The sequence below is a fragment of the Aulonocara sp. 'chitande type north' Nkhata Bay genome, linkage group LG3 (genome assembly GCF_057382095.1).
Source record: "Aulonocara sp. 'chitande type north' Nkhata Bay isolate Kocher_YH1m ecotype deep benthic linkage group LG3, A_spYH_male_GT1.1, whole genome shotgun sequence".
NCBI classification, from domain to species: Eukaryota; Metazoa; Chordata; class Actinopteri; order Cichliformes; family Cichlidae; genus Aulonocara; species Aulonocara sp. 'chitande type north' Nkhata Bay.
This window is the reverse complement of record NC_141346.1, coordinates 49,668,783-49,695,022: the sequence shown is the minus strand read 5'-3', so window position 1 is coordinate 49,695,022 and position 26,240 is coordinate 49,668,783. Positions and strand designations below refer to the sequence as shown.

Genomic DNA, 26,240 nt, shown 5'->3' with positions numbered 1-26,240 from the left:
ATAATTTTATGAAAGGAAGGGAAAAAGAGGGGAGTAGCATGCTGAGGCAGCTGTCCTCTTGTTGAACCACTTAGCTGATATTAAATTCAGACATGATGACTTCATCCCCAAGCACTTAGCCACTCAGCAGTTATTACATCATCAGATTTGGAATTGAGCCGAATGATGTCATCCCTAGAGGTGGGGCAGGTGATGTGCACATCTGTGCACAGACTGTGTAATGTAGTAGTATAATTTTAAAGAAGCTTTTAGCTTAGACAGATTTTCTGTGGAGATGGTGGCTGTTGCCAGGAAAATAATAAGAATGTTTAACTTTGTTACCTTAGTTTCTTGCATCAGACTCAACCCTTGAAATCCTTTATAGAAGTGGTGTTAATGTATTTTTAATAACACACTGACAGTTAAATAAAAAAGAAAAAAAAATCAAACTCGTTTTCTTTCTCAGAACTTGCCATATTTTATAAGTACATACATTTACATTTCAGCCGTCTTTGTGCTCACAGTAAAGGGGACAAAACACAACGTAAATATTATGCGGCTCCCATCTCTTTAACACACAAACACACACACAAACTCACACAGTGGTGTCAGGACACTTTATTCGAAAGACGCGCACCCTCTCACACGTGTGTAAATGCATCCACATTACTGTCCCCGATGCAGACAGTCAGTTCCAATCTATTCTCCAACCACCTAATTTAGGCTTTCTTGCACTTAAGAAAATGATATATGAAATACCACTTATACTTACAAAACATGTTCAACAAACCAAGAGTACAAATAAAAAAAAGATAAATAAAAACAGTCTACATCTTTATGATGAAAACATTGTCATTATAAAATAAACTTTAATAATAATCCACTTTTTTACAGCTGTGTCAGATGTGGTTCATTCTGGTTTTCATATGATGGAATATAGGTTACTATTTATAGGAGGAAGAGCTGAAGAAAGAGAAGAAGAAGAAGAAGAGGAAAAGAAGAAGAGTAATAGCAACATTAAAGACATTCTGCACTGCACACGGCTACAGTGACAATTGGTTGCTTGCATGTAGATGATGCTGCATGTTTCCAGGTGATTTTCAGTGACAGTCTTTGGAATCGTTTAAAGCTTTGGGGTTCCTTTTGTCATGCCCCTGCCCTCCCACTGAACCCCAAATACTTCAAAGATAGGTGATTGAATGAATGAACGATTGAATGATGACATCACTTGAAATGAACCCCTCCTACACACATCAAAGTCCACTCCCCCCTTATTCAACCCGCCCTCATTTTAAGTCCATTGGTTACTGGCAAGCAGGATGTTGGATCCCACCCATCCTCCTTCCGTCCCTCTCGTGGTTGAACCAGATCAGATATGGATGACAGGAGCCACCAACACCCCAATTTTCTAATCCTCTGACATGACATGCCACTTGGCGATCTGGCGACGCGGGTGGTCGCAGATCTCCCTCCAGTGCTCCCCGGGAGTACCTGCCGCCGATGTGCCCAGTACAAGGCGCCCAATGACGGTGTTGGGGCAGCGTGAGTTGCCCATGTCTGAGTCCATCAGCAGTAGCTCCACGCTGGTGTCCCTCAGGCCCTCTTCGGAGGGTAGATCGAAGACAAAGAGCTCATTAAACACCGGGTTAGGCGAGCTTTTCTTCACATGGGTTTTCTTCTTGCACACGCGTTTCTTTCCATGATACATGTTCACCTTGACATATGGATCTGGAGGAGAAGAACGATAAGAGTTGAGCAAGAAAAGCCACAGCGACTATCCATGCCTGCGGCAGCTGCAGAGTGGCACATTATTTCTAAACCAGATCAATACAGCAATCAATAGAGCGGAAATGATGGATGTTAGTGATGAGGACAAAAGAGGCTGGCTGTGTAAACACTGTGTGTGTATGTGTGTGTGTGTGCTTGTCACTAAAGTGCTCTATCACATCCTGATCAGATTACTTTGGTGCGGTGGCGGTGCCATTAGTGCAACTATCACAGCATCTAAAGCAGTCTGGGATGCACAGCAGGAAGAGCAAAATGATTTTGGTTTCATCCCTTTACCGTTATGAAGAAGAAATACATTCAAGCCTGCAGTTATATGGACATGGTTTGCATATTAAACTGGTTCAGTTAAAAGCCCGTGTACCTGTAGGTCCATTGTTTTCAGTCTTGGGGAGGTGGCGAGCTTTGAGAACAACTACAGTCAGAGTGTTGGTGGTGGACTGGTAACACAGGGACAGCAATAACTCACCACGACCTGAAGATTTCTGTGGAGAAGAGAAGAATGGATAAAGTTTAAAAAAAAAAAGCAAAAATCGGCAGAGCAAACAGAGCAAACATTTGTAAGTGAAACTTACACTAAAGAAACCCTAAATCCAGCCTGTCCTTTCATGTTTTCCAATTCTACTTAATAAGCAGACATTTGTAAAGTTGTTATTCGGTTCTCAAGTTAATACATTTAAGTAGGTTAAATTAATCAGAAGAATGGATCCACTTAGTATGTATTAAAAGAATTAACACAATAGGGCGTGGTAGTTATTAAATAATGAATAACCTACAAAATTACGAGCTACAAAACGGTTTGTGGTGCTGCTGCTGCTTCCCGTGCAGCAAATGGTGCCAGTCCTGACAGCTTGAGACACTGCCGGCTAAATAATCATCACCTGCTTATGTGGTAGATTTTCATATTTAACACACACAAAATGTGTCACTGAGAAGCTCCCGATCTTCTCTACAATTTGTTGCTGCTGTCACAGTTTGCTCATGCACATACACATCCATGCCCGCGCCCCGTGAGAGTCGGCACCTCAGATGGTTGCGATCGCACCTTAGAGGCTCGCAGTCTCATGGTTGCCACAGCAACGAGAAGTAGCACACAGACAACTTCTAGCAATGACCTGATGTTCAGGTCTAAATCCAAAAGGATTGCCTGTTATTTTTAGTCTAATTAGTTTGTTTATTTGTGTATTAATGTATTTATTGTTTCTGTACTTCCAGAGCGAAAGCATGTTGGTGATGCCTGTGTCTCTTATTTTCTGGTGTATTGATTCTTTAAACTACTGGGTGGTCACACATACACAAAACTACACAAAGCAGTGAGACAAAATCTATGTCACACAGACAAAGAGAGCCACCACCCTGTAAGGCATGGGCTGCAACTTTTAAGAAACAACTGCATGCGTCTCTCATGCTGATGTGGAGAAAATGGTTCTGTTTAATTATTGTCCCTTTGTGCACTGTAAATCCATGTTACAAGGCCAACAAGCTGCGTTCTCCGCCCTTTTATTTGCATATGAAATGTTTCTCATTCTGACAAGTTCAGCTGCGGCATAGCAAATAAATGAAAGAGATTAAGGATTTTCTTCAGCAAAAGAAGCCAGAAATAACCTGCAAAGCAATTTCATGAATTCAAAAACTAATTTTTAGCTGATTTCACAGGTTCTTATTCCCCCTTACTATAAAGCTTTGCGAGATTTCTCTCCTCTGGGACCCAGATGAGAAATGGAATTGATGAAATACAGTTTGTCTCAGCATGGGGTGAAGAGAAGAGAGATAAGAAATCTTATCCTCTTGAAGAGAGACGAGTGGAGATGGAATAAAACCTTTATACTTCACAGACTTCCATTTCCTAGCACTTCCCTAGAGTACGATATGGTACCAGAGACCATTAAAGACATTACACGTAGCTCATATTCCTTTTGAGAAACTACAAATATGCATGAACATATCCACAACTACCACACAGGGAAAGAGCTTCCATTTTAGAAGAGCACAATATCACCTCACACGTCTATAATTACACAATGAGAGATGCTCATGCATGGCCATACCATTTAATACCAGTCTATAGAGTGGTGCTCTATACTATACCACAGACCAATGATAAGCACAAGGATATCCTTTTACTTTTATTTAATTTAGCCAAACCAGGAATCATTTAGGTTAATGCATTTAGAGGAAATGAAGACATAATGTACTCATGGGTGTCAAAGTACTCAATACATTAAATGACACTTATAAACATTACTTCTGCATGTTTGTGGTCCTCACAGATGCCAGGAACAGCAAGCCTGGACCGCCTGCCCACAGATCTATAATGATGTAGTGTTGTTATCGTCTGACCTTCGTGGAATGGGAAATGTCGCCATGATAGCCTGGTTCACAGGTTGCCATTACCGTTTTAACTGTGTGATGCACTAAAGGAAAGGTATGTAGGGAGGATGTCATGTAAAGCAGTTCCAGCTGTTAAATGCAATGAGCAGATGAAATGACGTAAGAAAATAACGAACCCTAAAAAAGCTGATGAAAAACGTAAACAATAAATACCAAAAGCATCCTTGTATCCAAAGCAGCTCAGTGTCAACTTGCAAATCCATATTCCTGTAACAGATCTCATCTCTCTCTCCACAGATATATACCCTCTCTGCTTTCTCCTCTGGTTTCACATGATATTAAAATCATTTATAAACCAACTAGAGGCTGTTATGATAGTTATTCCTCTGGTATATACCAATGAAATGTTAATTTAAAACTTCCATCGAAGATAGAGATCACACACACGGAATGAGATTAATCATTTTTATTAAGAGAATTTGGAATCGATAAAATGGTGGGCTTGCATTTGAATGATTTACATATTATTATATTTTAGTATTTAAATGACTTTTAAGATTATTCATTGATTAATATGGTAACAGTGGAAGTAATCAGCTTACTTTGCTGAATTTGACTAAGCTGTTCTGCTGTAATGCTTTTAGGGAGTGGTGGTGTAGACAGAGATGGTGTGATGAAAAAAAGCTGAGTCACTATCAGAGCAGTTGTAGAATTAAAATTGAGCTCACTGAATGACTTTATACATGAAATACAACACTAAGGCTTCAAACATTTGTTCCAAATCTTACCTTGACATTTTTCTTGATTATCTCTCGGCTCATGAGGACACGCCCCTCGGACAAGTCGATCCCAGACAAGGGAACAAGGGTCTCGCCGATGACTTCATCACGAGAGAACCGGTCAAAGCTCAGCACCATGAAGTGAAGGGCCAACTCTGACACACGAGCAAGTGAGATGCCGTAGAAGCTGAAGGTCTCATCAAAAGTGGGGTCTAGAGTTTTTCGCAAGACTCTGGTCTTCACCCTGTGCTTTTTTTCCGGCAGTAGGGTCAGCTTGATGTAAGGGTCAGAGGTCAGCGACTGCTCGTCAGTTGGAGTCAGACCATGGGCTTCCTAGAAAAGTGAAAACAATCAAGTATTTAAGACTGTATGTATTAAAAATAAGTATTACTTTAAATGTTTTAAAAATAATCTTAAACATATACAGTACCTTGATATGAACAATGAATGCCTTCCTCTCTTCCTGGTATTCAAGGGAAAAGTGGAGGGTCCCTAGTCCAGCCTCCTTGTCTTCCCCCTGGGGCCTGTCCACAGCCGGGGTGGGTGCTTGGCTAGAGAGAGTACTGGATGGTGAAGGCAGGTCACGGCGGTCCATCACACCAGGCTGGGTGAACCCTGCATGGGGAGAAGGCAGCTCCAGATCTGGGGAGCTCCGCAGCTTCTGGTGGTGATGAAATGGTTTAGTGGTAAAGTTGCCATTCAGATCCCGTTTCTCCAGGTCCAGATGGAGAGTTGGCCTGGAGCCATTTGGGCTTGATGCCAGTTTGTCTGTGGCAGCTGCATTCACTGGTGGCGCGGTGTGGCAGTTTCCATTGACATCTGTTTTACTGGTGTCGTTAGCTGCTGTGGTGGGAGGCGCAGCAAACTTTTTCTTGCCACTGAGGCTCTCTGGGTAAATGTCGACTCCTTTGAGCATGTGCACAAACTTGTACGGAGGTGTCTTCTGGGACTTGGTGTTTTTACGCTGGCAACAGATCCACGCAAAGGCTGACACAGTGAATACGAGGCCGAAGACACTCACCACAGCAACACCTACTGGCACTGCCACTGTGGGGGAGGAAAGAATGAAGGGAAGGACAGCGGGGGTGTGGGTGGACAGATGGAGAAAAATAATTCAGCAAAGTAAAATTAAAAATAAAAACTTAACAAACTAAGCAGCAACTGTAAAACAATTTCTATCTCACAGATTTTATTGTTACACCGAGGCAAGTGAGTCCATTTTGTGATTCTGACTAATGCAGCTGCAGCCTTGACTCAGAGGGAGAACAACGCAATCTGTTCAACTCTGATCAAATCTCGGCATCACTGTTTTCAGATTCCAAACATGGTTACTCTTTATGAACAGGAAACAGGTGGAAAAATAATGAACTTATGGGAAAACTACACAACGTCTTTTGTGACAAGGTGATCTCTCCATAGCAGCTTTATAAAAACAGCTAAACTCAGATCCAATCATTGTCACAAAAGCATTATAAAGATCAGTGTACACTATTACAAGGAAACAGGCAGAAATGTTGAAAATTCAAATATTTGCGGTGAGAATTTAATACATGTGGTTTGGGCAAATCCTTATTTCAACCAGCTGGGTGGTCCTGATTTAGAAACGGTACTTAATAACGCAGATATCTTTAGTCATACTCATCAAGGATGATGGTCACTACTATTGGGATTACTAAGGCATATTTAGGGACCTATTTCCTGTCAGTTTTCCTTTTATGGTATTGCCGGAGACAGAGATATTTACAAGTGAATGCTTCAGTTCTTTGTTTTGCAGTGCTGAGCTGTGACTCACCATCAATCAAGCTGCCTTGTCATGCTACCAGATTTAAAAGGGTTGCCTCGCAGAAGAAAATGCATACCATTTCCTGCAATTAAGCAGGCGACATAGTGGAAAAGCACTCAGATCAGCCCATAAAAAGAAGGAAGAGGTGGAAGTGGCAAGGTGGTGGTTGTGGTAATCAATCACTCTGATACTTATCTTTAAAATCTGCCTTTTCATATTGTCAACACAATCACGGCTCTGCTTTTGATAATTTGAGAATCAGTACAGTATCACTAATTCACACTTTCCTAAGACAGCCTTTGTGCTGGGGTTATTGTATAGCAAATGTGTTCTGTTAACACACAGCAAGCAATAAGAATATATAGTTCCCTTCTCACTTAACCCTAAATAATTAATATGTAATCTTCTTCTATGGGATTGGGGTGATCTAATAATATTGCAGAGATTTCCATTCATATAGTTTCTTAATATTGTAGGCTGATTTTGCTCTGGCAACTGTGTAATAATCTGAAAATACAACGAAATTCACTTTATCCACGAGTAAGCAGTTCACTTCACTTTTAGATCACAGCACTTATACATATTGTTTTCTCTGCTTTTTTCATGAATATTTCAGCCCAGTAGCATCCCTGGGTGGGATGGCTTTCAAGGCAGCAACAACAGACAGATGGATGAGGCAACGGGAGGGCAGTGAGGTAGCAGCTGAACCGAGAGGAAAATAAAGAAAAGAAACAGGTGCTTTCCTGGCTTTACCTGCGTTGTAGTAACACCTAGAATGCAAAAATAGTGACTTCATTATTGCACCCATTAATATCGCACTGAATAATGAGCTCCACCCTTTCCTGATAATTAGCTGTCGCCCTTTGGCCAGCTGCAAAATGGAGGAATGAAGTCCACCCAAACACGTTGTTTTACGACACACTGCGCGAGCCATTCACTTTACACTAGTTACACGCCCTACAAAAATAGCAAACAACGAAGAAGAAAAAGAAAAAAAAGAAGAAGCCGACATTTAGAAAGTCAGCTAAATTTGAAATCCATAAATTAGCTTCTGGCCACTTCCAGCCAGTGCTAGCTAACAATTTTAGGATGAGTCACGCGGCAGCTTAGACATCCACGGTGGGGTTTTCTCGATGAAAACGATATCCGTGAAGTTTTGAGCAGGATTTGGACTCACCGAGCTGAGCTCCATCCTCCACCATTGGAGCCATGGTCGCTATCCAAGGTGCTGAACAATGTCCGTCTGCTTCAACGCTTCAGCTTCGGCGCTGCTTTCTGTAGTAGCCGCTCCTCTGATGCTATGCTCGTGCGGTTTTTCTCAGATTTTATTAATAATACAAAAGTCTTTGTAATGCTTCAATAATTAAAAAACAAACAGGATTTCCCAGAGAGAAGTATGGGGGATGCTCTGTTCTCAGCCTGCTGCTGTTACTCCGTGATGCGTGAGTGTGTCTCTGAGGCGGCAACACCCCGTTTCTTCTCTCTCTCTCACTCTCTCTCTCACTCTCACTCTTCCCTTCTCTTCACTGTTCCCCAGCTCCCCCTCCCCCCTCCCCTACGGTAAGGCTGAGCTCATCAGTGCTGACGCAGTAGTGACGGAGGCTGGCTGTGAAATCAGGACCCCCGGTGAAGCAGCACAACAGGGTTGCCAATTTTCCTAATTGATTGCTAGGAATTGAACATTCTCCTTGTGCGTCTTCTTCATCCGTGTTTATGTGATGTGGTTGTGTATTTGTAAGTGTGTGTGTGTGTGCATCCTTAGTCCATAAGAATACTGTTTTGTTATTGTGGTCATATCATTCATTAACATAACTGAGATGTATTTATGCAGTTATGCTTTACTCTGATGAAATCATAATTTTTAAGTAAAAGGTGATTATATTACAGTCCTGTAGGGGCTATAGCAACCGCTATAGGAAACAACAGGAAACAGAAAACACAATAATAGAAACTACGAAAAACAATTGTTTTATAAAGTCTTGACCACAACAAAACTTATCCACTAGGATAATGTACGTGAAAAATACCAGACAGGTTATAGGAGCATGATGTAGGCCCTGCACTGAGGGTCACCTATGGTTGCTGAACCAATTCAGTTGCATGAGAGAAGACAGCTGACAGGAATTGACTTCTTACATATATGAGCAATTACTGAGCAATGGAAGGAACACTTTCATAACCTCTTAAACTAAGAAATGGTAAATGGCCTGTATTTATATAGCGCTTTACTAGTCCCTAAGGACCCCAAAGCGCTTTACATATCCAGTCATCCACCCATTCACACACACATTCATACACTTCATACACAGAAGAACAAAAGTACACAACTGCAGTACATGCACACAGCAAGTCTGCAAACTAGAGGTGGTGCTTGAGCAAGCAGGCGTATTTAGTACAGAGGCCTGTATCACAGCAGTTCATCTCAGGTGGGCTGGAATAGAATTTGCAGAGAGGCTGCCTATAGCCATCTATTATGGAGAATTGTCTTCTGTTGAAGGACCAAAGGGAAGACCAAAAGATATGATAAGATACATAGAAATATATTTTAACATTCTGAAACACACAGGGACCCTGAAACCTGGGAGGGACAAGAAATACAGAGATCAAATTGGTGCAATAGTTGATTGTCAAATCAACTATTAATGCTGTTGAGGACAGATGTCGACAACGCTATGTTGCTGCAAACATCATTTGGAACATAACTTCCAACTACTTGGCCAAACAATGCAACTGATGTGGAAAACTTGACTGAGTACAAGTGAGCAACTTACACTTCAGTCACGGTCTACATAAAAAAATGATGGGCTCTCACTGATGATAATGATGATGATGATAATGATGATGATGATGATAATGCTGAATAGTGTTACTTTTACTACTTGCCATCTTCCAAACTAATAATCAGACGAAAACTGCCTTGATGATTTATTGTTTGCCTTTATTTAGATTTTAACTTTTATTGAAATGGTTGTCATACATTTTCAGTCAATGTGCATCATTCATAATGCACGGCACAATGCGCCACCACACCGTTCAGTTGCATTGTTTTAGTTTTTAAGAAAAAATTAGGTTACCATATTATATTTAACATTGAATTTTCCTTCTTCACCGTCTGTTTGGAGTATAACCTGCATAGTTCATAATGCATGATGTGAGGTGCCGCACAGTTAAGTGGAATAATTTATTATTGAAGAATGTGATGCCTTTTGTCAGAGAGTTTTTGACATTGTCCATTAAATCTCCAATTTAACTTGATACCTGAGTGTTTGTTTTTTTTTTAACTTTTAGACTAGTTGATTGGCTAGTGCTTCTTCAGGTCAGAGATTGAGGGCGTTTTCGCCCTTGTTCACAGAGATTTCTATACAATGAGGTCTCTCTGAAAGCACACAAGACGCCCACTGCTGGCCATTACAAGAATCCTGGTTCAAGGATCTTTAAATTGGTAAAACATTATTAGAGTGTTAAATGCCGTGCAGACGCACCTGCACGGCATCTGCAGATCACGCGCGTGGTGTTAAATCACGGGGAAGCAGGGTTGAGAGCAGGGATGGACTGGGACTAAAAACAGTCGTGGACTTTGACTGGGCCCGGCCCAAAGTAATTGGCGTGTGGAAACTGGCATGAGTGTTACAAGACTTTAATTGTGGCTTATGCGATCAAACCATCAAAATTATAGCAACAGTACTGATGTTGACTAGATGTTGTATTAAAAGTATATTATGGTAGATTAATTTGAATACTCATATAGAAATGGAGGTCTCAACATACTGCAGTCCCTCTGGGTGAACCAATACAAAACAGTTATCTGAAACACACAACACATAGTACTGTATGAGTTATGATAAATCACAAAGTAAAGAGGTTTTAGTATGCAGGTTAACTTGAATACTCACCTTACTCAATGTTGGGGGATAAGTATTTTCTTCAACACGTCGCTTTTTTCTGCAACTCTGTCTATGACCAAGTCATTGTCAAGGGACACGAGGATGTCTTTCTCTGTAGTCATAAGCATGAATGCTTCCAGGTGTTCTTGTGACTGTGTGCTTTGTCCTGATTCTTTTATATTGAGGATGAGAACAAATAAAAACTGGTCCAGATGAGTTCAGTCAAACAATGATTTTATTGAACATGTGCGTGGGGAGATGTACACAGTGACATCATCAGCATAGATCTCCACTAAAAAACACACTTCAAATTGGTTTTGTATGTCAGGGTTCTGCCCCTTCTTGCGTCAGCAAATAATATAACATGCATTAGTTACAGTTAATGTCAGTTAAACAAGTTCCCGTTATCAGCAACATTTTTGCCATACATGGCATTTTTAACCATCTTTTACCCTCCAGATGTTTCCTGTTGATTTACACTTCTTATGCTTATCTTTAGCCTATCCTGTCCTAACTGTTGCTATGCAGGCACAAAATGCAGTTACAAGCAAAAATATATCTCACCTCTGGCCTAAAACTCATCTACTGTTATTTGTGTCTGTAAGCGTGCTTGCATTGACCTTTGTGCGCTCTGAGCCACCTTTACACAATATATCGTCTGGACATTCACGCCAGACAAAGCTTATGACCTTAAAAGGATTGAGCGCCAACTCTTCATGAGCACATTTGCAATGTGTGTATAAAAATAACTAAAACTACACATTTAATAAAAGTTTTAATAAAATTTATTCTACTTTTTATGTGTTTTAGAACAGAGAAACTTGCTACCTGTGTCACAGGCAGAGTAAGGAGGTACCTTTATCCCCAGCCAAGAATATGATAAGCATCTGTGAAGAGGTTGTATCGTTTCAGAATCAGATAACAACAGACTGGGCATTCCTTACAAGATTTGCACTGTTTGTTTAGTACATCTGTGATCTCTTCTTCATCACCATCACAGCCAACCCCTACCATCCTGACCTTGTACTCTTCACAGCTGCGTTTTGCATCGTTTCTTTCCACCGTCTTTGCCTCCTACTCCACTTCTTCTTCTCCTTGCCTGGTGGCCACAGCCAATGCAGCTGGCATCCAACTCAGAGGTGCAGTGGTCCCCCCTAGAGTACTGGAGTGTGAAATAGATTAGTGGGGGAAAAAAACAGGTGTTGAAAGCATGCGTGGAGAGTGGTGGTCCGGCCCGCCGGCCTTCCTGGAGCACCGGCTGTTCTGTGATTCTCCAGAATCCACAGATGCCCAGTCCGCCCCTGGTTGAGAGTGTTGTTGTGGTGGTGTGACAAATGTAAAAATAAAGATGGCTCAAAACACGGATCTGTGGTCCCGCTGTGCCTTATTCACACCACAGCTTTATTTTCCAATTATTCTTGAACTGGTTCCTGTTATCAAACTCAACCCTGTCGACTGATCTTAATACCGGAGTCATGTGAAATAAAAATCAGTTTAAGTTATTGAGCTTTTCTTAATGACTGCTAGATGGTCATTTCCAGCAGTGATGTTTTAAAACAATGCATCTGTTTGTGTATTGTCTCCTGCTGTTGTTTCTCTTTCAAATTTGTTTCTTTAGAGCACTTCATCTAACATTGTGTGCAAGCCTCGATTTTTCCACTCCATGTCTTGGAGCTAGCACTGCATCAGATGGTGTGTTGCCTCTTGCTGTTCTCTTTCAGTACTTCTGCATTGCTTCATCGAACATGACCCGTATGCCTTCACTATTTTTCTCTGGGACTTTGCCCTGCATTGTATTTCTTGGCCTATAACTTCCATTTTATAAAGTTTGCACTGTAGCAGTTGGTGAGTTGCCTCCTGCTGTTCTTTTTCTTTTAAGCATTTGTGTATTTCTTTGGAGCATTTTATTGAACATTGTGTGCAAGCCTTGATTTTTCCTCTCCATGTCTTGGATCATGATCTGCATTTCTTGGTGTACACCTTCCAGCTGAGCTTCCATATATTGAAGTTTGTACTGCGTCACTGTATTACCTCCTGCTCATTTTTCTCTTTTAGCTTCTCTGTATTCCTTCCCAGCACTTCATCAAACATTATTTTCCTTTGCATTTATTTTTGTTCTCCATGTCGTGGAGCTTGCACTGCAGTGTACTTCTCCTCTGCATGAGTTTTCTCCAGGTGTAGTTTTTCCTCACTACATTAATCAAACTCGATGGGGTGAGCCTTTTTTCTTGGCTGTTTTTTTCAGAGACATTTTAGTAGCTCAATAAAATTTTTCAAATTTTTCTTAGTCGATGTTGATTGATAGCTGTAAACATGAAAGCTTAAAATGGTTAACCTTAAAGTTTCTCTTGCCTACTTATGAGTTATGACAAAAGGGATTCTAATGATTCTAATGATGTCACTAAGCTGCTGTTAAGGTGAACAATTCACATGCAAATTAGGTAGTCACAAGACAATTTTGAATAGGGGATTTTTGTGTTTATACAATCAAGACAATCACAAGGGGAAGGCAAAACTCCCTAAGACACAATAGGCAGCCAGCTAAAGGAAAACAGGAAATATCCTATATTATAACTACTGAAAAGAACAAAACAAAACAAAACAACCAACCAAAGAAACTGAAAGGCATACAAAGGGAAAACAATTGAATCTTAACACAGATAATAAAATCCATAAACACTCAACAAAACAAACAAAAAAGACCTAAACATCACAAGAGCTAAAGCGTCAAAATACCGGAAAAGAAACAAAAGTAAAAACCACAGCTTAACAGTAATCAGAGTAAGGGCTGTAATTAAAGAATTTAATTAAATGGAAAGAACTACAGTACACTGTACTGTACTGAAATAGGTCAAAAACCTGACATAATTTTGCATTCCACTTTTTAAAATGAAAAAGCCTTTAATAATGAAGTTTAATAATAACAATAATTTCCCACTTTCACCATTTACAAAGAAAGTTTATCACTTTATGTAAAAAAATTATTTTTAATTTACAAAGTCAACTACACATTTGTAATTCCTCAACTTTTAAAAAATATTTTTCCTGATTTATTGTCCATTAGCTTATGCCTGTCCTTATTTTCAAATAACCCCTGAACAAAGTTTGCAGGAAGATTCTTTTGAAGATTATATTTGTCAGACAGCTGGTACATTAAAACCCTGTGCAATTACAATTCTTATAAAACAATATATTCTGTAGGACATACGCTGGATTGGTGTTTGTTCTGCATAAAATGGTAAAATATATCGAAATTAAAAATTAAATAAAATGTGGTTTCTGACAGTTTCTTATTTGTTTTCGTAATGTATTGCGGTTTATGTGTTTATTGTGTGTTTATGGCTCACAATAAATTAAGGTGGTAATTTCCTGTAAAATATAACAGCAGGCTTCTGGGAATTAAAATAGCTAGACACACCCACAGACCTAGATATCCGCCTACAGGTGAGTCGTGCCAGGGAGGACGTGACACTAGAACGAAATAAAGGATTCGTCGTGTGGCGTTCCATCGTATCATTCAGTTCAGTTTGTAAATTTTCCTTATATCTGTTTTTATACTGGTTGCTCTGTTAGAGTAGTGATGGCAGCAGCAGGTTTGGCCGGAAGCAACGCAGGGAATGGTGTTGCAACTACCAAAGGCTTTTTTGTCATTTTCAGTCTGCTGTGTCTGGTTTGCCTGTCGAGTTCACTGATTGATGAGGAACAACTGGTAGAATAACTTTTTTGTTTTAATTAAGTAATTTTAATAAATTAATCATAACTAAGCCATCACACTCAGATTTATGATCACGTTTTCTAAATATGTATATTTTCTTTTTGTGAGGTCATAATCAAATGCTTTATTTTGATGTTTGTTGGCGTTCTGTCTGGATTTGCAGGAAGAATTAAAAGAAAACCTCCAGAAACTACAACACGAAGCAGTGAGAAGGAAGGTGAGTCTATCAGCGTTCATGCTATGGATGAGCAATTAGGAGAGTCTCTTAATGCTAATATAAACATTCCTATTAAATAAGCAAAGCAAAACAAAATTGTCAATCAAGTATTTTATTATTTATATATTCTAAAAAATACCTGTACTATATATATATATATATACACTTTTTTTGTTTTACTTTTTCTCTTTCAGGCTAGTCATAAATTAGATAGAATCTACATTCCCGAAATCTTCAATGATGTTATACACATGATGGACACTTTGTCTGAAATAGTGAAGGAACCAACGAAAGATTTTCCACCACTGCTGGATTTAATGGATGACCTAAAGACATTCATGGAAGCAGGCAAGGACTACATAGATAAAATCCTTGACAATTCAGCTGCTGAAATCAGCGACTATGAAAAGAAACTAAGTGGTGTGATGGAGCAGATAGCACACCTAGAAGTGCAAAATGAACTGTAAGTTATCAGTCATTGACTTTCTCTCATATTGTACTCACTGTATCTCTAAAACACTTCTCAGCCTGACTTTGAAGTTCTTTTAAAGTAGTCTTGGATGTTTTTGATTCAGTGAGCAAATCTGTTTGTGAGTTTGAATTTGTATTGCATTAAATTACAAAGACCTTTATCATAAATAGGAATTTTTTTTTATCACATCCCATGCTTGAATTGCTCATTCTATACTCCTACATATATTTTTTATTTCACTGGTAAGATATTTTATTGATTAATAGAGAAAGATCACCACACTGAATAAAAATGACAAACTGACACTAAAATTATTAGCACCCTGGACTGCTCTGTTTTTAAAAAAATAAAAATGTCTCTAATATTGATTACTCTCAGGAGCGTGGTCATAAACTCACCTTGACTACTTTCCAGATAACCAGTAAATTTTTTGTTGTAAGACTCTATGAGTTCATGAATTAGTGATGTTAGGTGGAAAATGCATGAGTAACACAAGAATAAACTTTAGTATACACAATATATTGTATTAGAATTACGTGTTGTTCTTTAGTCGTATCATAAAAACTACACACATAGACACACACTTCTTCACTATGGCAACAGCGAGTCCCTTGCATCACAGAGCCCAGTAATACAATGTACACTCATAGTAACCCACTAAATTATCCACTCATCTAAAGACCATTCTATAATCATTTGTTCACTAATTACTGGATTTTCATCTTCTCTTAACTTGATTATAAACATTTACGGAAAAAGTTTTATCTGCTGAACAAGTCATTTAATACTCTATGTACTTGGTGAAACTAGCTCACTAAACAAACACCATTCATTTGTAAGTTTTGCTATTGTACTTGCTATGTGCTTTTGTACTTTTGTGTATGTGCATATTTCTATTAAACACTATCTTATAGACATTTGTGGTGCAATCATTTATTAAAGTGACTGTCAATTTACCCAGTTTTATGTTCAGTGCTGCGAATAAAGGAAAAGGTGAGTTTAGTACGTTGCTATTCCCCAATCACATTACAGAACATAAAAACACAAAAGCCTTCCTTGTGCAGCTCAAAATATGCATTCACTGCAGAATTCTATTTGCAAGAGCTCCAATGTGTAGTGACCAGGACAAGAGCATCCATTATCTGCAACCCCAGGAACTTGGTGCTGCTGAACCCCTCCACTGTGGCATTGTTGAGGAGGAGTAGTGTATGACTGTGCAGCTTCTCCTGAAGTTAGTTTACACTTCATTAACCACTGTGCAAGAAGGCCTCCATGCCTCTTTTCTTTGTGATCCAAAGGATACACTTGAAAAAGGAACTTTTTTATTTGAGAATTATTTGAGAAACTGTAAGAATCTCTTACTGATGTTCGGCCAGAATGTACATTGTCATGTTTGTTGAAATCCAAACACAGCATATGAGAACAAAAGCCTCGTGCCGACTGTGTAGCACAGTAGCAGAGAGGTGATACATTTTGTCTTTGACTTTGCAGTCATTGAGTCGACCGTGAACTGCTTATACCAAGTCATACCAGAGTCAAATGTGAGAACATATGTCTGACAGCTACAGCTCGGCTGAAGTTGGCTCATGCAACAATACAGTTATCCTAAGCACAACAGCAAATCTACATCAGAATGGTGGATAAAGAAAACCAGTCAAAGTCCACAGATCAATCCGCTGTGCATAAACTAACACCCCCAAGCCTCAATGACGCACCACTGTGAAGAACGTGGGGCCAAAATTACTCGATAGTGATGTGAAAGACTGATAAAGTTATACAGAAGACATTGAAGCAAAAGAATGCTCTAATTTTTTTCTGCTGTAAGACTGAGTTGGAGCCCTTAACTACTTTCTCAAGCTTTTTCTGTCATCCACTACTATCATCTATCATTAAAAGTGGATTGCTGTTGGGGCGTCTCCATAGCAACTTTTTTAAATGTCATGTTAATAACTAATCTGCCTCTATTCCCGTTAAGTGGATCAAACATTACTTCAGTGAAAATGAAAGTAAAAGGGCAGCTCACACACCTGAGATATAACACGAGTATATAACGCATTTACAGCATGTCACCTCATTATGTTTTCAGCCCTCTCTTGTGCAGTACAGCAGTTCTTCCTCCATTAATCAGGTAGGCAAGATCAGTAACACGCTACAGTAAGATGGTTAATATTTAGTAGATTTTATATATTAAATCAATAATTTAACAACAGGAAAAATCCATTTGATTCTTCCTTCATCAATAATCCTCTGTCATTTTTTTCTCAAGTTGATACATCTCTTTTTCCAGCAATGGCACCATCAACTTTGTCCAGAAACAGAGGAGTGACTGGCGTCAGAAACACCAACAGATTGATTTTATTCATCTTCTCTCTGCTGTCCCTGGCTTATGTTGCAAACTCACTGAGCAACAAGGAACTTTTGGTAAATGAATTCTTGCTAAAGCTGCTTTTACACTACAGCAGTTACACCTTTATGTGTCACTGCAAGTCACCATGAGCTCATTGAGGTAGGCATTTTTTTATGTAGGGCTGAAGCAACTGAAACACTTACAACCGCTTTCTGGAAATTTCAGGAATTCAAAGAAAAACTTCGGAAAGCAGAAGAAAATGCAGCCAAAATGAAGGTAAGTCAGTGAGTTTCATGTTGATCACATGTCAGTGGAATTTGAAACAAGAAATGCATATTAGTCATATCTTTGTTGATGTTGACGTACAGTGAGAGAGCACACAATACATATACCAGTAAATCTGATCTGTGTCCGAAATGTTTTTTCATCAGGCATACAGAAAAGCAACATCCTCACAAGAACTGGATGAAAAAATGAAGCAGCTTCATTCTTTTATGGAACTAATGAAGACATCGTCATGGTCAGAGGATTTTCCACCACTGGTGGAGTTGGCAAACAGTTTGAGTCGCTTCATTGACAAAACCAAGGTTTGGTTAAAAAAGCAAGACGACAGCTTCGCTGCGGCAGTAATTGAAAATGAAAAGGAACTGGAAAATCTGAAGAACGTCCTACGATTCCTAGAGGAGCAAAATGATGAACTGTAACAGTTTCCGTGTAACTTCTTTGAATTAAATATAATATAAAATATTGTGTTTACACATTGGTTTAGAATCCTGAGTAATTATTATTATTATTGTTGTTGTTATTATTATATTTCTGGTTAATAAGGTGGTCAGAACTTCTATTTTAAACATTTTTTAACTTTATTTTGCTTTTACTGTTCCTGACTGTTTGTTTTCTGTTAAGTAATAAAACCTTTACTTATTTATACACTTAAATTTCACAAGTATGAAATTTATGTATTTCACAAAAGTAGATCAAACTTAAATTAATATGTCCATTACATGAAATAACTATGTATGCAGCCTCAACACGTGACGGGTGTATTCTCTGCAAAACTGATACCAGAGCTCATTGAGCTGATACAGCTTGATTTTTACATCTAGTCGTTGATATTATAGTTATTCATTAATGGCACTGTCTTGTTTTAAACTAATTGCTCTGTTGGTGATTCATTGTGGTACTTTAACGTTAATTCTACTTAACTTGTCAATGAAACCCTGTAAAATTACTTTAATCATCTCTCAAGTTACTACCCAATGGTAATAAAACCCAGTTAAATTAGCAACACTAGCTTTCACATGTTTTATCTGAATTGTAGAGATTTATGCACGCATCAGCCTCTTTTAAGCTGCTTTTAACCCCTCAGGGTTATTACTGGACATCCATCCATCCACTTCCGCTTATCCTTTTCAGGGTCATGGGGGGCGCTGGAGCCTATCCCAGCTGTCATAGGGCGAGAGGCGGGGTGCACCCTGGACAGGTCGCCAGTCTGTTGCAGGGCTAACACACACTCACATTCACACCTAGTGGCAGTTTGGATTATCCAATTAACCTATCCCCACAAGTTGCATTTCTTTGGACGGTGGGAGGAAGCCGGAGTACCCGGAGGGAACCCACGTAAACACGGGGAGAACATGCAAACTCCACACAGAAAGACCCCGGCCTGATGGTGGAATTGAACTCAGGACCTTCTTGCTGTGCGGCAACAGTGCTAACCACCGTGCTGCCCTGTCCAGTATTACTGGACAGCTTGATATATTTTATGACAGTAATATCACTATAGTTTTTTCTGGAAAGCTGCCATTTTGCAATACTCCTATATTACAGTGGTACTTTAAGTCATACCAAACTCAAGCATAGAAAACTTACTTGTAGTTACTATACTTCATCCACCTAGAATTTTTGCACTGCAGCCTGAAAGATGAATGATTAACATAAACTGATGATTACAAAACATTTAGCATGGGTCCATGCTTGATTTAACTGATTTTCCTTCTCTATCTGAAAATACTCAATATATATAGTATGTGGTTCCATAGTGTAGTGGTTTACACATTTGTTTTACATATGAAAGGTTGCTTGTTTATTTCCAACTGGAGACACAAAATCCTCTTTATTTATTTTATTTTTACTGCATTGTCAAAGTCTGCTGAACGTCACTTTATCTGAATCTTAATCTCTTAATTACTTGTGCTTCCACACTGTGGTCTTACTCTTCCATCTTGTCTTTGTATCTTCTATTCATTGCATCATTTTCAGTAGTGAAAAACAGTGCAAATGATTTTCGAATTCAACTACAACTACTGTCTGCCAATCATTGACAAATATAGTCTGCCCTATTGTACTCAGAATATAATCATCAACGCGCTTTCAGCTTTGATACAAGACACATTATCATTTATGATTCATTCAAAATTTTAAGACTGTTCATTCTTTTGGACAAGTGGACCCTGCTGAATGGAAAGCTCCAGCGTGCTGTGTACACCATATAGATAGTAAATGTAAAAGGAGGGCAGAAAGTGCATGAAGCAGGAAGTTAAAGGAGTGTTTTATAGTGTTTTATGTTAACTGACAACCACATATTCCAGTAAAGTGTTCAGACAAATACTACTCCTTTGAAAACAAAGGTGAAAGGGCAGTTCACACACACCCTGTAATATGATTGAGGTGATATCAAGAGTATATAAAAGCATTTACAGCATGTCCTCTCATTATGTTTTCATTCTTCACCCGCACGGCAGCTCTTGCTCAGTTGATCTAACAGGTAATTTCATTAACATTGTTCAGTAAGACTGAATTAACCTTATGTACCCACAGTTTTCTGTTTCCTTTTTGTCTCAAGCTCTTGTCATTTTCAGAGCGATGGCAGCAGCAGACTTATCAAGAACCAGAGAACCAGCCAGAACTACCAAAGGCTTGTTTCTCATCTTCTCTCTGCTGTGTCTTGCTTATGTCACAAGTTCGCTGAAGACCGAGGATCAACTGGTGAATAATTCTTGAATACTTTCCTTTTTTTTTAATATAAATCGAATTATAGACTTATTTTTACAGATTTACCCCACGTAATGATGGGCTCATTAATTTTTCTTTATCTGCAAAAGGTTATATAGATCCTTCAGCTGCTGTTATTTTCTCAAATTTCAGGAAAAAATGAAAACTGCATTAGAAGAGGCTGAAAGACAGAAGGTGGGTCAATCAGTCTCTGAGTTGCTCACAAGTTGGCTTTGAAAGTCTTCCATATGTGTAGGAAGAAAGGTTATGTTTAAAAATATAAATTAACAATTGCATTTTGCATCACACTGCCTTAGTGACATTTAATATATGTTTTTATAGGCAGAAGAGAAGTACAGAAATGCAACCATCACAAAACTATTTGATCTTGCAAGTTCACTAACTAACAAGGACCAGATGGTAATTTCATATTTTCTTAACCTTTTATTTTGATGTGAAACAATTACAAATGTATTTCTATCATAAACTCCAGTATTTTTATATCACGACAACCTCATTGACTACTAGACCTTCCTACATTTGCAGTTGTTTTCACTGAGCTCATAATCCTTATGGTTTGTTCCCTGCTGGGAAATTTCAGGAAATGTTCAAGGAAACACTTCGCAAAGCTCTAAAACAAGAAGAGAGACTGAAGGTGGGTCAGTCAGTCTCCAGGTTATTCACATGTTGACTAAGACAGTTTGTCATTTGCAAAGCCTTTAGTGATGTTACACACAGCATACTGACAGAACTGCAACTGAAGGATGTGTAGGTAATAGGAGTGTACACAACACAATGTAACAATAACAGTTGTATTTTTCTCCATCAGGCAGAATACGAGCACAAAATTCGAACTGCCTCAAAACAATTTGATGAAATATGGAGGCAAGTTCTTCCTCAGCTGGAATTAGTGAAGACGTATGATTCTCCACCACTACGGGAAATGCTAAACATTGTGATGCGTTCACTGAAGAATAGCAGAACCTATTTAGACAAGAAGATGGCTTTGCTGCAAGAACAGTAAGAAGCCAGAAAAAACTCCATAAAATAATAGGAGGAAAAATCTAATTGAACTGCAACAATTTATATTTCCATCCATATCTCTGTTGATCTGTGTTGTAGATATATATGTATCTGTGAAATAAACATTACACTGAAATGTTAAAAAGTTAAATGTTCTCCAATGTTTTTGTTTGCTTTAAAGTCCAGATATACAACAAGGGAGTGAATTAAGGGAACCAAGGACACACACACACACACACACACACACACACACACACACACACACACACACACGTGCGCTGAGGAGAACTACATACGAGTGGGAGAGTGAAACACAGGTGTATACAATCAAGAAAATCATGAGGAGGAGCCAAAACTCAAAGCAGGACACAATAGACAACTAAAACAAAAAACTACTAAACAGAAAGACAAAAAAAAATTACACTGAACAGGATAAAAAAAAGGAAAACTGAGGAAACCAAATACAAAACATAAACACTCAACAAAAAGTTGAATCTAAATAACTAAGATAAACACAAAAACTAAAAAATTCAAGTTACTAGAGTGTAACTAAAACATTACTCAAAAACTAAGAGCAAAATGAAACTTCAGGGTTAACGCTGGGTGTTTGCTGCTATCAAGGTTGTTCATTTCTTACAGGGTGTATTTTAACTTTTGCTGTGAACCTGGGACGCTCTGAAGCAGGTTGGATTCCAGATTAGAGATCAAAAGCTTTCAAATCGCAGTCTAATGATCAATCAGGATTGCGAAGTTTATTCTACAGTTTAATCACATTGTACACTAAAAACAATGAACTGTCAGTCATGATGAATGATACTATTCATGATGTGTTTATTTGTCATCAGCTAAACTAAATAAAGGACTTCTGGTCTATATATACACGCACATACATGCCTGCATATGTGACTGAATTGCTGTACTAAGAAGCGCAAACAGCTTCTTCTGAAAAGCAACACATTTAACACAGTCGAATACTGCCCCCTGGTGCTGATTGTAAAGAAATAATGGGTCATTGGGTCATTGTCCATTTGCACTGTTAAGCACTCTCTGCTCAGTTATGCAGTATTTGGCTGAACTTCTACACTTCAGAATTCATTTTAACACTTCTACGAATACTCCATGTCACTGCTAGGCCATCTTAAATCAGTCATGTGAATTGGTGAATCCCTGGACTCTAAAAGGTTAAATCAAGCATACAAGTCTGTCACGTGTATTTTTTTTTTAAAGATCCACCGTTGTGGTGTACAGAGGCAAAATTACAAAAAAATATATCATTGTCCAAAAACTTGGACGTAACTGTGTAAGAGGCATGTTTTATTAAAAGAAAGAAAGAAAGAAAGAAAGAAAGAAAGAAAGAAAGAAAGAAAGAAAGAAAGAAAGAAAGAAAGAAAGAAAGAAAGAAAGAAAGAAAGAAAATCCATTGCATGTGTTATTTCCTTAATTTCCAGTTATGTTCAATAACATTTAGGTCAGATGTGCATGATAAAGCCTACATTATGTAGATCACTGAATGATGCACTAATAAATGTACTCAATCAACAATGTGAATACTGTGTTTCCAGTCTTGCAGATTGCAGAGACAAAAATCCCTAAAAACAAAAGAGGCATCTATTGTTTTTAGGAACATGTAGAAACTCCAGACCCTGAGAGCTGTAACCAAAAGAGATCTGAAAGCAATATCAAAGTGGCACCAACTTTGACATTGCCACACAGTTCCTCCTAACTGCTTTCAGAAACATGATACCAAACACATGGTAACACCACTGACATAATCCAAAAGTCAGGGTTGCCTTTTGCAGCCAAGCTTGGACTGGACAACAAGGACTATGTTTCTCCATAAAGGTGTAAATTTCAATCAAAAACAATCTCTAAATGTTAAACAGTATGCTGTTATAGCTTGTTATAGTTTCTGTTTACTCTAAAGAAATTATAACAAGCTCTGTTTTGTTCCAGAAACCTCTTCCTTCAACTGCAACAGTTTGGAAATGACCAGCAATTGTTACTGAATCTGAGCTCTAGATGTGCATTCTCTTGTGTAACTGCTTTAAAATAAATCCATGCACATTATTTTCCTGACTGAATGATTGGGAAACAGCCTTACTGATCAAATATATCTTTACTATTAAATGGAAAATAATATTTACTCATATTTAACAAATACTAATACGTTATTATTAGTATATTTTTATCAGCTTACAATACATTATTACTACAGAGAATTCATTTCGAAATAGGTTTGTGCAAAAGCTATTTCTCATGGGTGGATATAACAAATTTTACTAAAAGTTAGTAAACATTGCTAATTACCTACCCTACCCTAAAATCTTATAAAATGGTTCCTAGTCACTTTTTATACAATGAAAGAAGAGCTTAGAGTGGAAAGCTTTTGGAGGGTTTTTATAGTATAATAACTGGCAGCTGTCTATTCCCAAAAAGTGTAAAGCACTGAAAATGAAACTGAAAGGGTAGCTCACACATGTGAGATGATGATAAGTGAAGTGACAAAAGAGAACATAAAGCATTTGCAGCGAGTCATCTCACCGTGTTGTCATTCCTTACCCCTACGGTAGATTACTTCTTCTTCAAGTCACAAATGGGTAAGACCGATAGCATTGTACAGCATGTCAGTGTATGTGTGTGTGTGTGTGTGTGTGTCTGATTGAGTGAGTAAAAGATTGCATTCTGGTTGTGTGTTTATGTTCAGCACAGCACGTACCACTTACTGTACCTCATGTTTACTTGATTTCATGTTCATGAAAGGTGAAGCCGGTCTCGACATCCTACATTTAGCTCTGTCTGATCAAAATATTTAAAAATATCAGCATATGTATTCAACTACAATTCTCCATTTTCCATTATTTTTGATATTCTGTTTTAACTTCAGGGCCGATGGCAGCAGCCTTATCCGCAACCAGAGGACAAGCTTGTGTCAGAGAACACAAGTGCCTGTTTTTCATCTTTTCTCTACTGTGTCTCGTTCGCGTCATAAATTCACTGAAAACCAAGGACTATGTGGTGAATTCATCCTTGCATAACATCCTTGCAATTTATTTGTTAACTTGTTAACATACACTGCAAGTTATCAGCATTTTTCTTTAAATGAAATGGGCTTTATACTTCGCTGAGCAGTTTCCATTGTCTCAAATTTCAGGAACAAATGAAGATAGCAATAGCAGAAACAAACAGAATGAAGGTTGGTCAGTCTCCAAGTTTTATATGTCATGCATCTCTAATAACTGTAACTAATAAACTAACATGTAACTGTGATTTTTTTTCTCAGGCAGAACACAAGCATAGAAATGCAACAATCACAAAATTATTCGAGCTTTCAAATTCACTGGCTAACAGTGAAAAACTGGTAAATGAATAATTTTGCTTTTGTTAATTTTGAGAAAATTAAGAATTTACTTGTTTTCATGTGTGTTTTCATTATATTAGCCCACACACTGTGCTCTGCTTCTTTCTGGGAAATTGTAGGAACTATTCAAGGAAACACTCCGCAAAGCTGTAAAAGAAGAAGAGAGACTGAAGGTGGTCCAGTCAGTCTGCAGATTACATTTGTTTAGAAATATACAACATGAATTCATAAAATTAGGAAGTAAAAAAAAATCGATATGACATCAGTATAAGTCTAATACATGGATGTGTAGGAAACAGGAGTCTATGTGGCACAAAGTAACACTGAACAATGAATTTAAATGCTAAAAGTTGTATTTTCCCCATCAGGCACAATACAAGTACAGCATGCTGACTGCCTCAAAGGAATTTGAAGAAAAAAAGAAGCAATTTCTTCCTCAGTTGGAACTAGTGAAGACATTGCCATATTCTTCAGACCTGATGGAAATGGCTAACATTGCAAGGAAAGCCTTAAAGATTGCTAGAATTTATTTAGACGAGAGACTGGCTTTGCTGCAAGAACAAGAGAAACAAGATACTGAGTTGTAACAGTTACGTTCTGTCTACGTCTCAGTGGAAAAATATTGTTTTTATATAATTTTCCAAACATATTCTTATGAAATTATCTGCAACTTTTTTAAATAAGTAAATGTTTGATGCAATAAAAGTTATCTTTATTCCCAGAGAACTTCTTTTAGTTTTGCCGCTCTTGTCCAATGATTTGACATCATAATACAATTTTAATAAATATATTATGTAAAAAAAATAAATAAATCATGTTACGCGTCCTTTTTTGAATCTCTGAAATAATTGTCATAATGGGAAATCTTTTGTTTCTGAAGTCTGATTTTCAAGTCTTGATATGAGGCTTGAAGGGTGGGTCTGATGGAAAACCAGAAATTCATTGTCTAATATGTTGTCACAAAGTCATTAGGTTATAAGCCAAAAGAAGATCATCCAGGGTTTCATATCATAATTCATTCCTCCCTTTTGAAACATAGTATTAACAAGACTTACTTTTTCTTCAGTGTGACCAAAAATGAATGACAAACTAGTAGAGAATTATTTATTCTGATTATTTGTCTATAAATACTAATGGACCTCACGCTGATTTTGGAGACTGTCCCATCCTCTGTAACACACATATAATGAAGATTTACAGCAACAGTCTTTTCCTAATTTCCAAGTTCCTCTAACTGTGAACTTTAAACCCTTCAGGCTCAACATATGATATAAATCCATTTTTATACAGTCAGTGCCAAAGGTGAAAGTCTGTCATTACAACAACAACAACAACAACAACAACAACAACAACAACAACAACAACAACAACAACAACAACAATAATAATAATAATAATAATAATAATAATGAACAGAAAGCACAAACTTAAAAAGCAAACTGTTATTATTTTTAATTCTTCATTGCATTTGCATTAGTTAGCAGCATGGCCTTTTATGTTGAGTTTGAATGCGTCTCCCTGGTCAGGTGAGTTTTCTTCAGTTAACATTAAACGGGAATCATTAAACATGCCT

At 38.1% G+C, this 26,240-nt stretch overlaps 2 protein-coding genes and 1 long non-coding RNA gene across 4 annotated transcripts; 2 read left to right on the top strand and 1 right to left on the bottom strand.

The window, feature by feature from the left end:
- Positions 1–582: 582 nt before the first annotated feature.
- syt4 (synaptotagmin IV) lies at positions 583–8,149 on the bottom strand. Its single transcript, XM_086284777.1, has 5 exons — positions 7,835–8,149; positions 5,305–5,921; positions 4,884–5,207; positions 2,129–2,249; positions 583–1,707 (listed from the first exon to the last, which is right to left on the bottom strand). The coding sequence occupies exons 1-5, from the start codon at positions 7,866–7,868 to the stop codon at positions 1,388–1,390; spliced, it is 1,416 nt and encodes a 471-aa protein (XP_086140903.1). The 5' UTR covers positions 7,869–8,149; the 3' UTR covers positions 583–1,387.
- Positions 8,150–17,014: 8,865 nt separating this feature from the next.
- Positions 17,015–17,569, top strand: LOC147336022 (uncharacterized). Its single transcript, XR_015128625.1, has 3 exons — positions 17,015–17,073; positions 17,233–17,366; positions 17,518–17,569. It is a non-coding gene; the product is annotated as an uncharacterized LOC147336022 (long non-coding RNA).
- A 6,276-nt stretch (positions 17,570–23,845) lies between these two features.
- Positions 23,846–25,329, top strand: LOC147336021 (uncharacterized). 2 transcript variants are annotated; one of them, XM_086287596.1, is made up of 6 exons: positions 23,846–23,906; positions 24,194–24,324; positions 24,461–24,502; positions 24,590–24,667; positions 24,787–24,840; positions 25,036–25,329. In XM_086287596.1, exons 1-6 carry the CDS (start codon positions 23,903–23,905, stop codon positions 25,252–25,254), a joined length of 528 nt encoding a protein of 175 aa, XP_086143722.1. In that variant the 5' UTR covers positions 23,846–23,902; the 3' UTR covers positions 25,255–25,329. The 2 variants fall into 2 exon arrangements, with proteins under 2 accessions (XP_086143722.1, XP_086143721.1); XM_086287595.1 differs by having other exon boundaries at positions 24,461–24,667.
- The last annotated feature ends 911 nt before the right edge of the window (positions 25,330–26,240 follow it).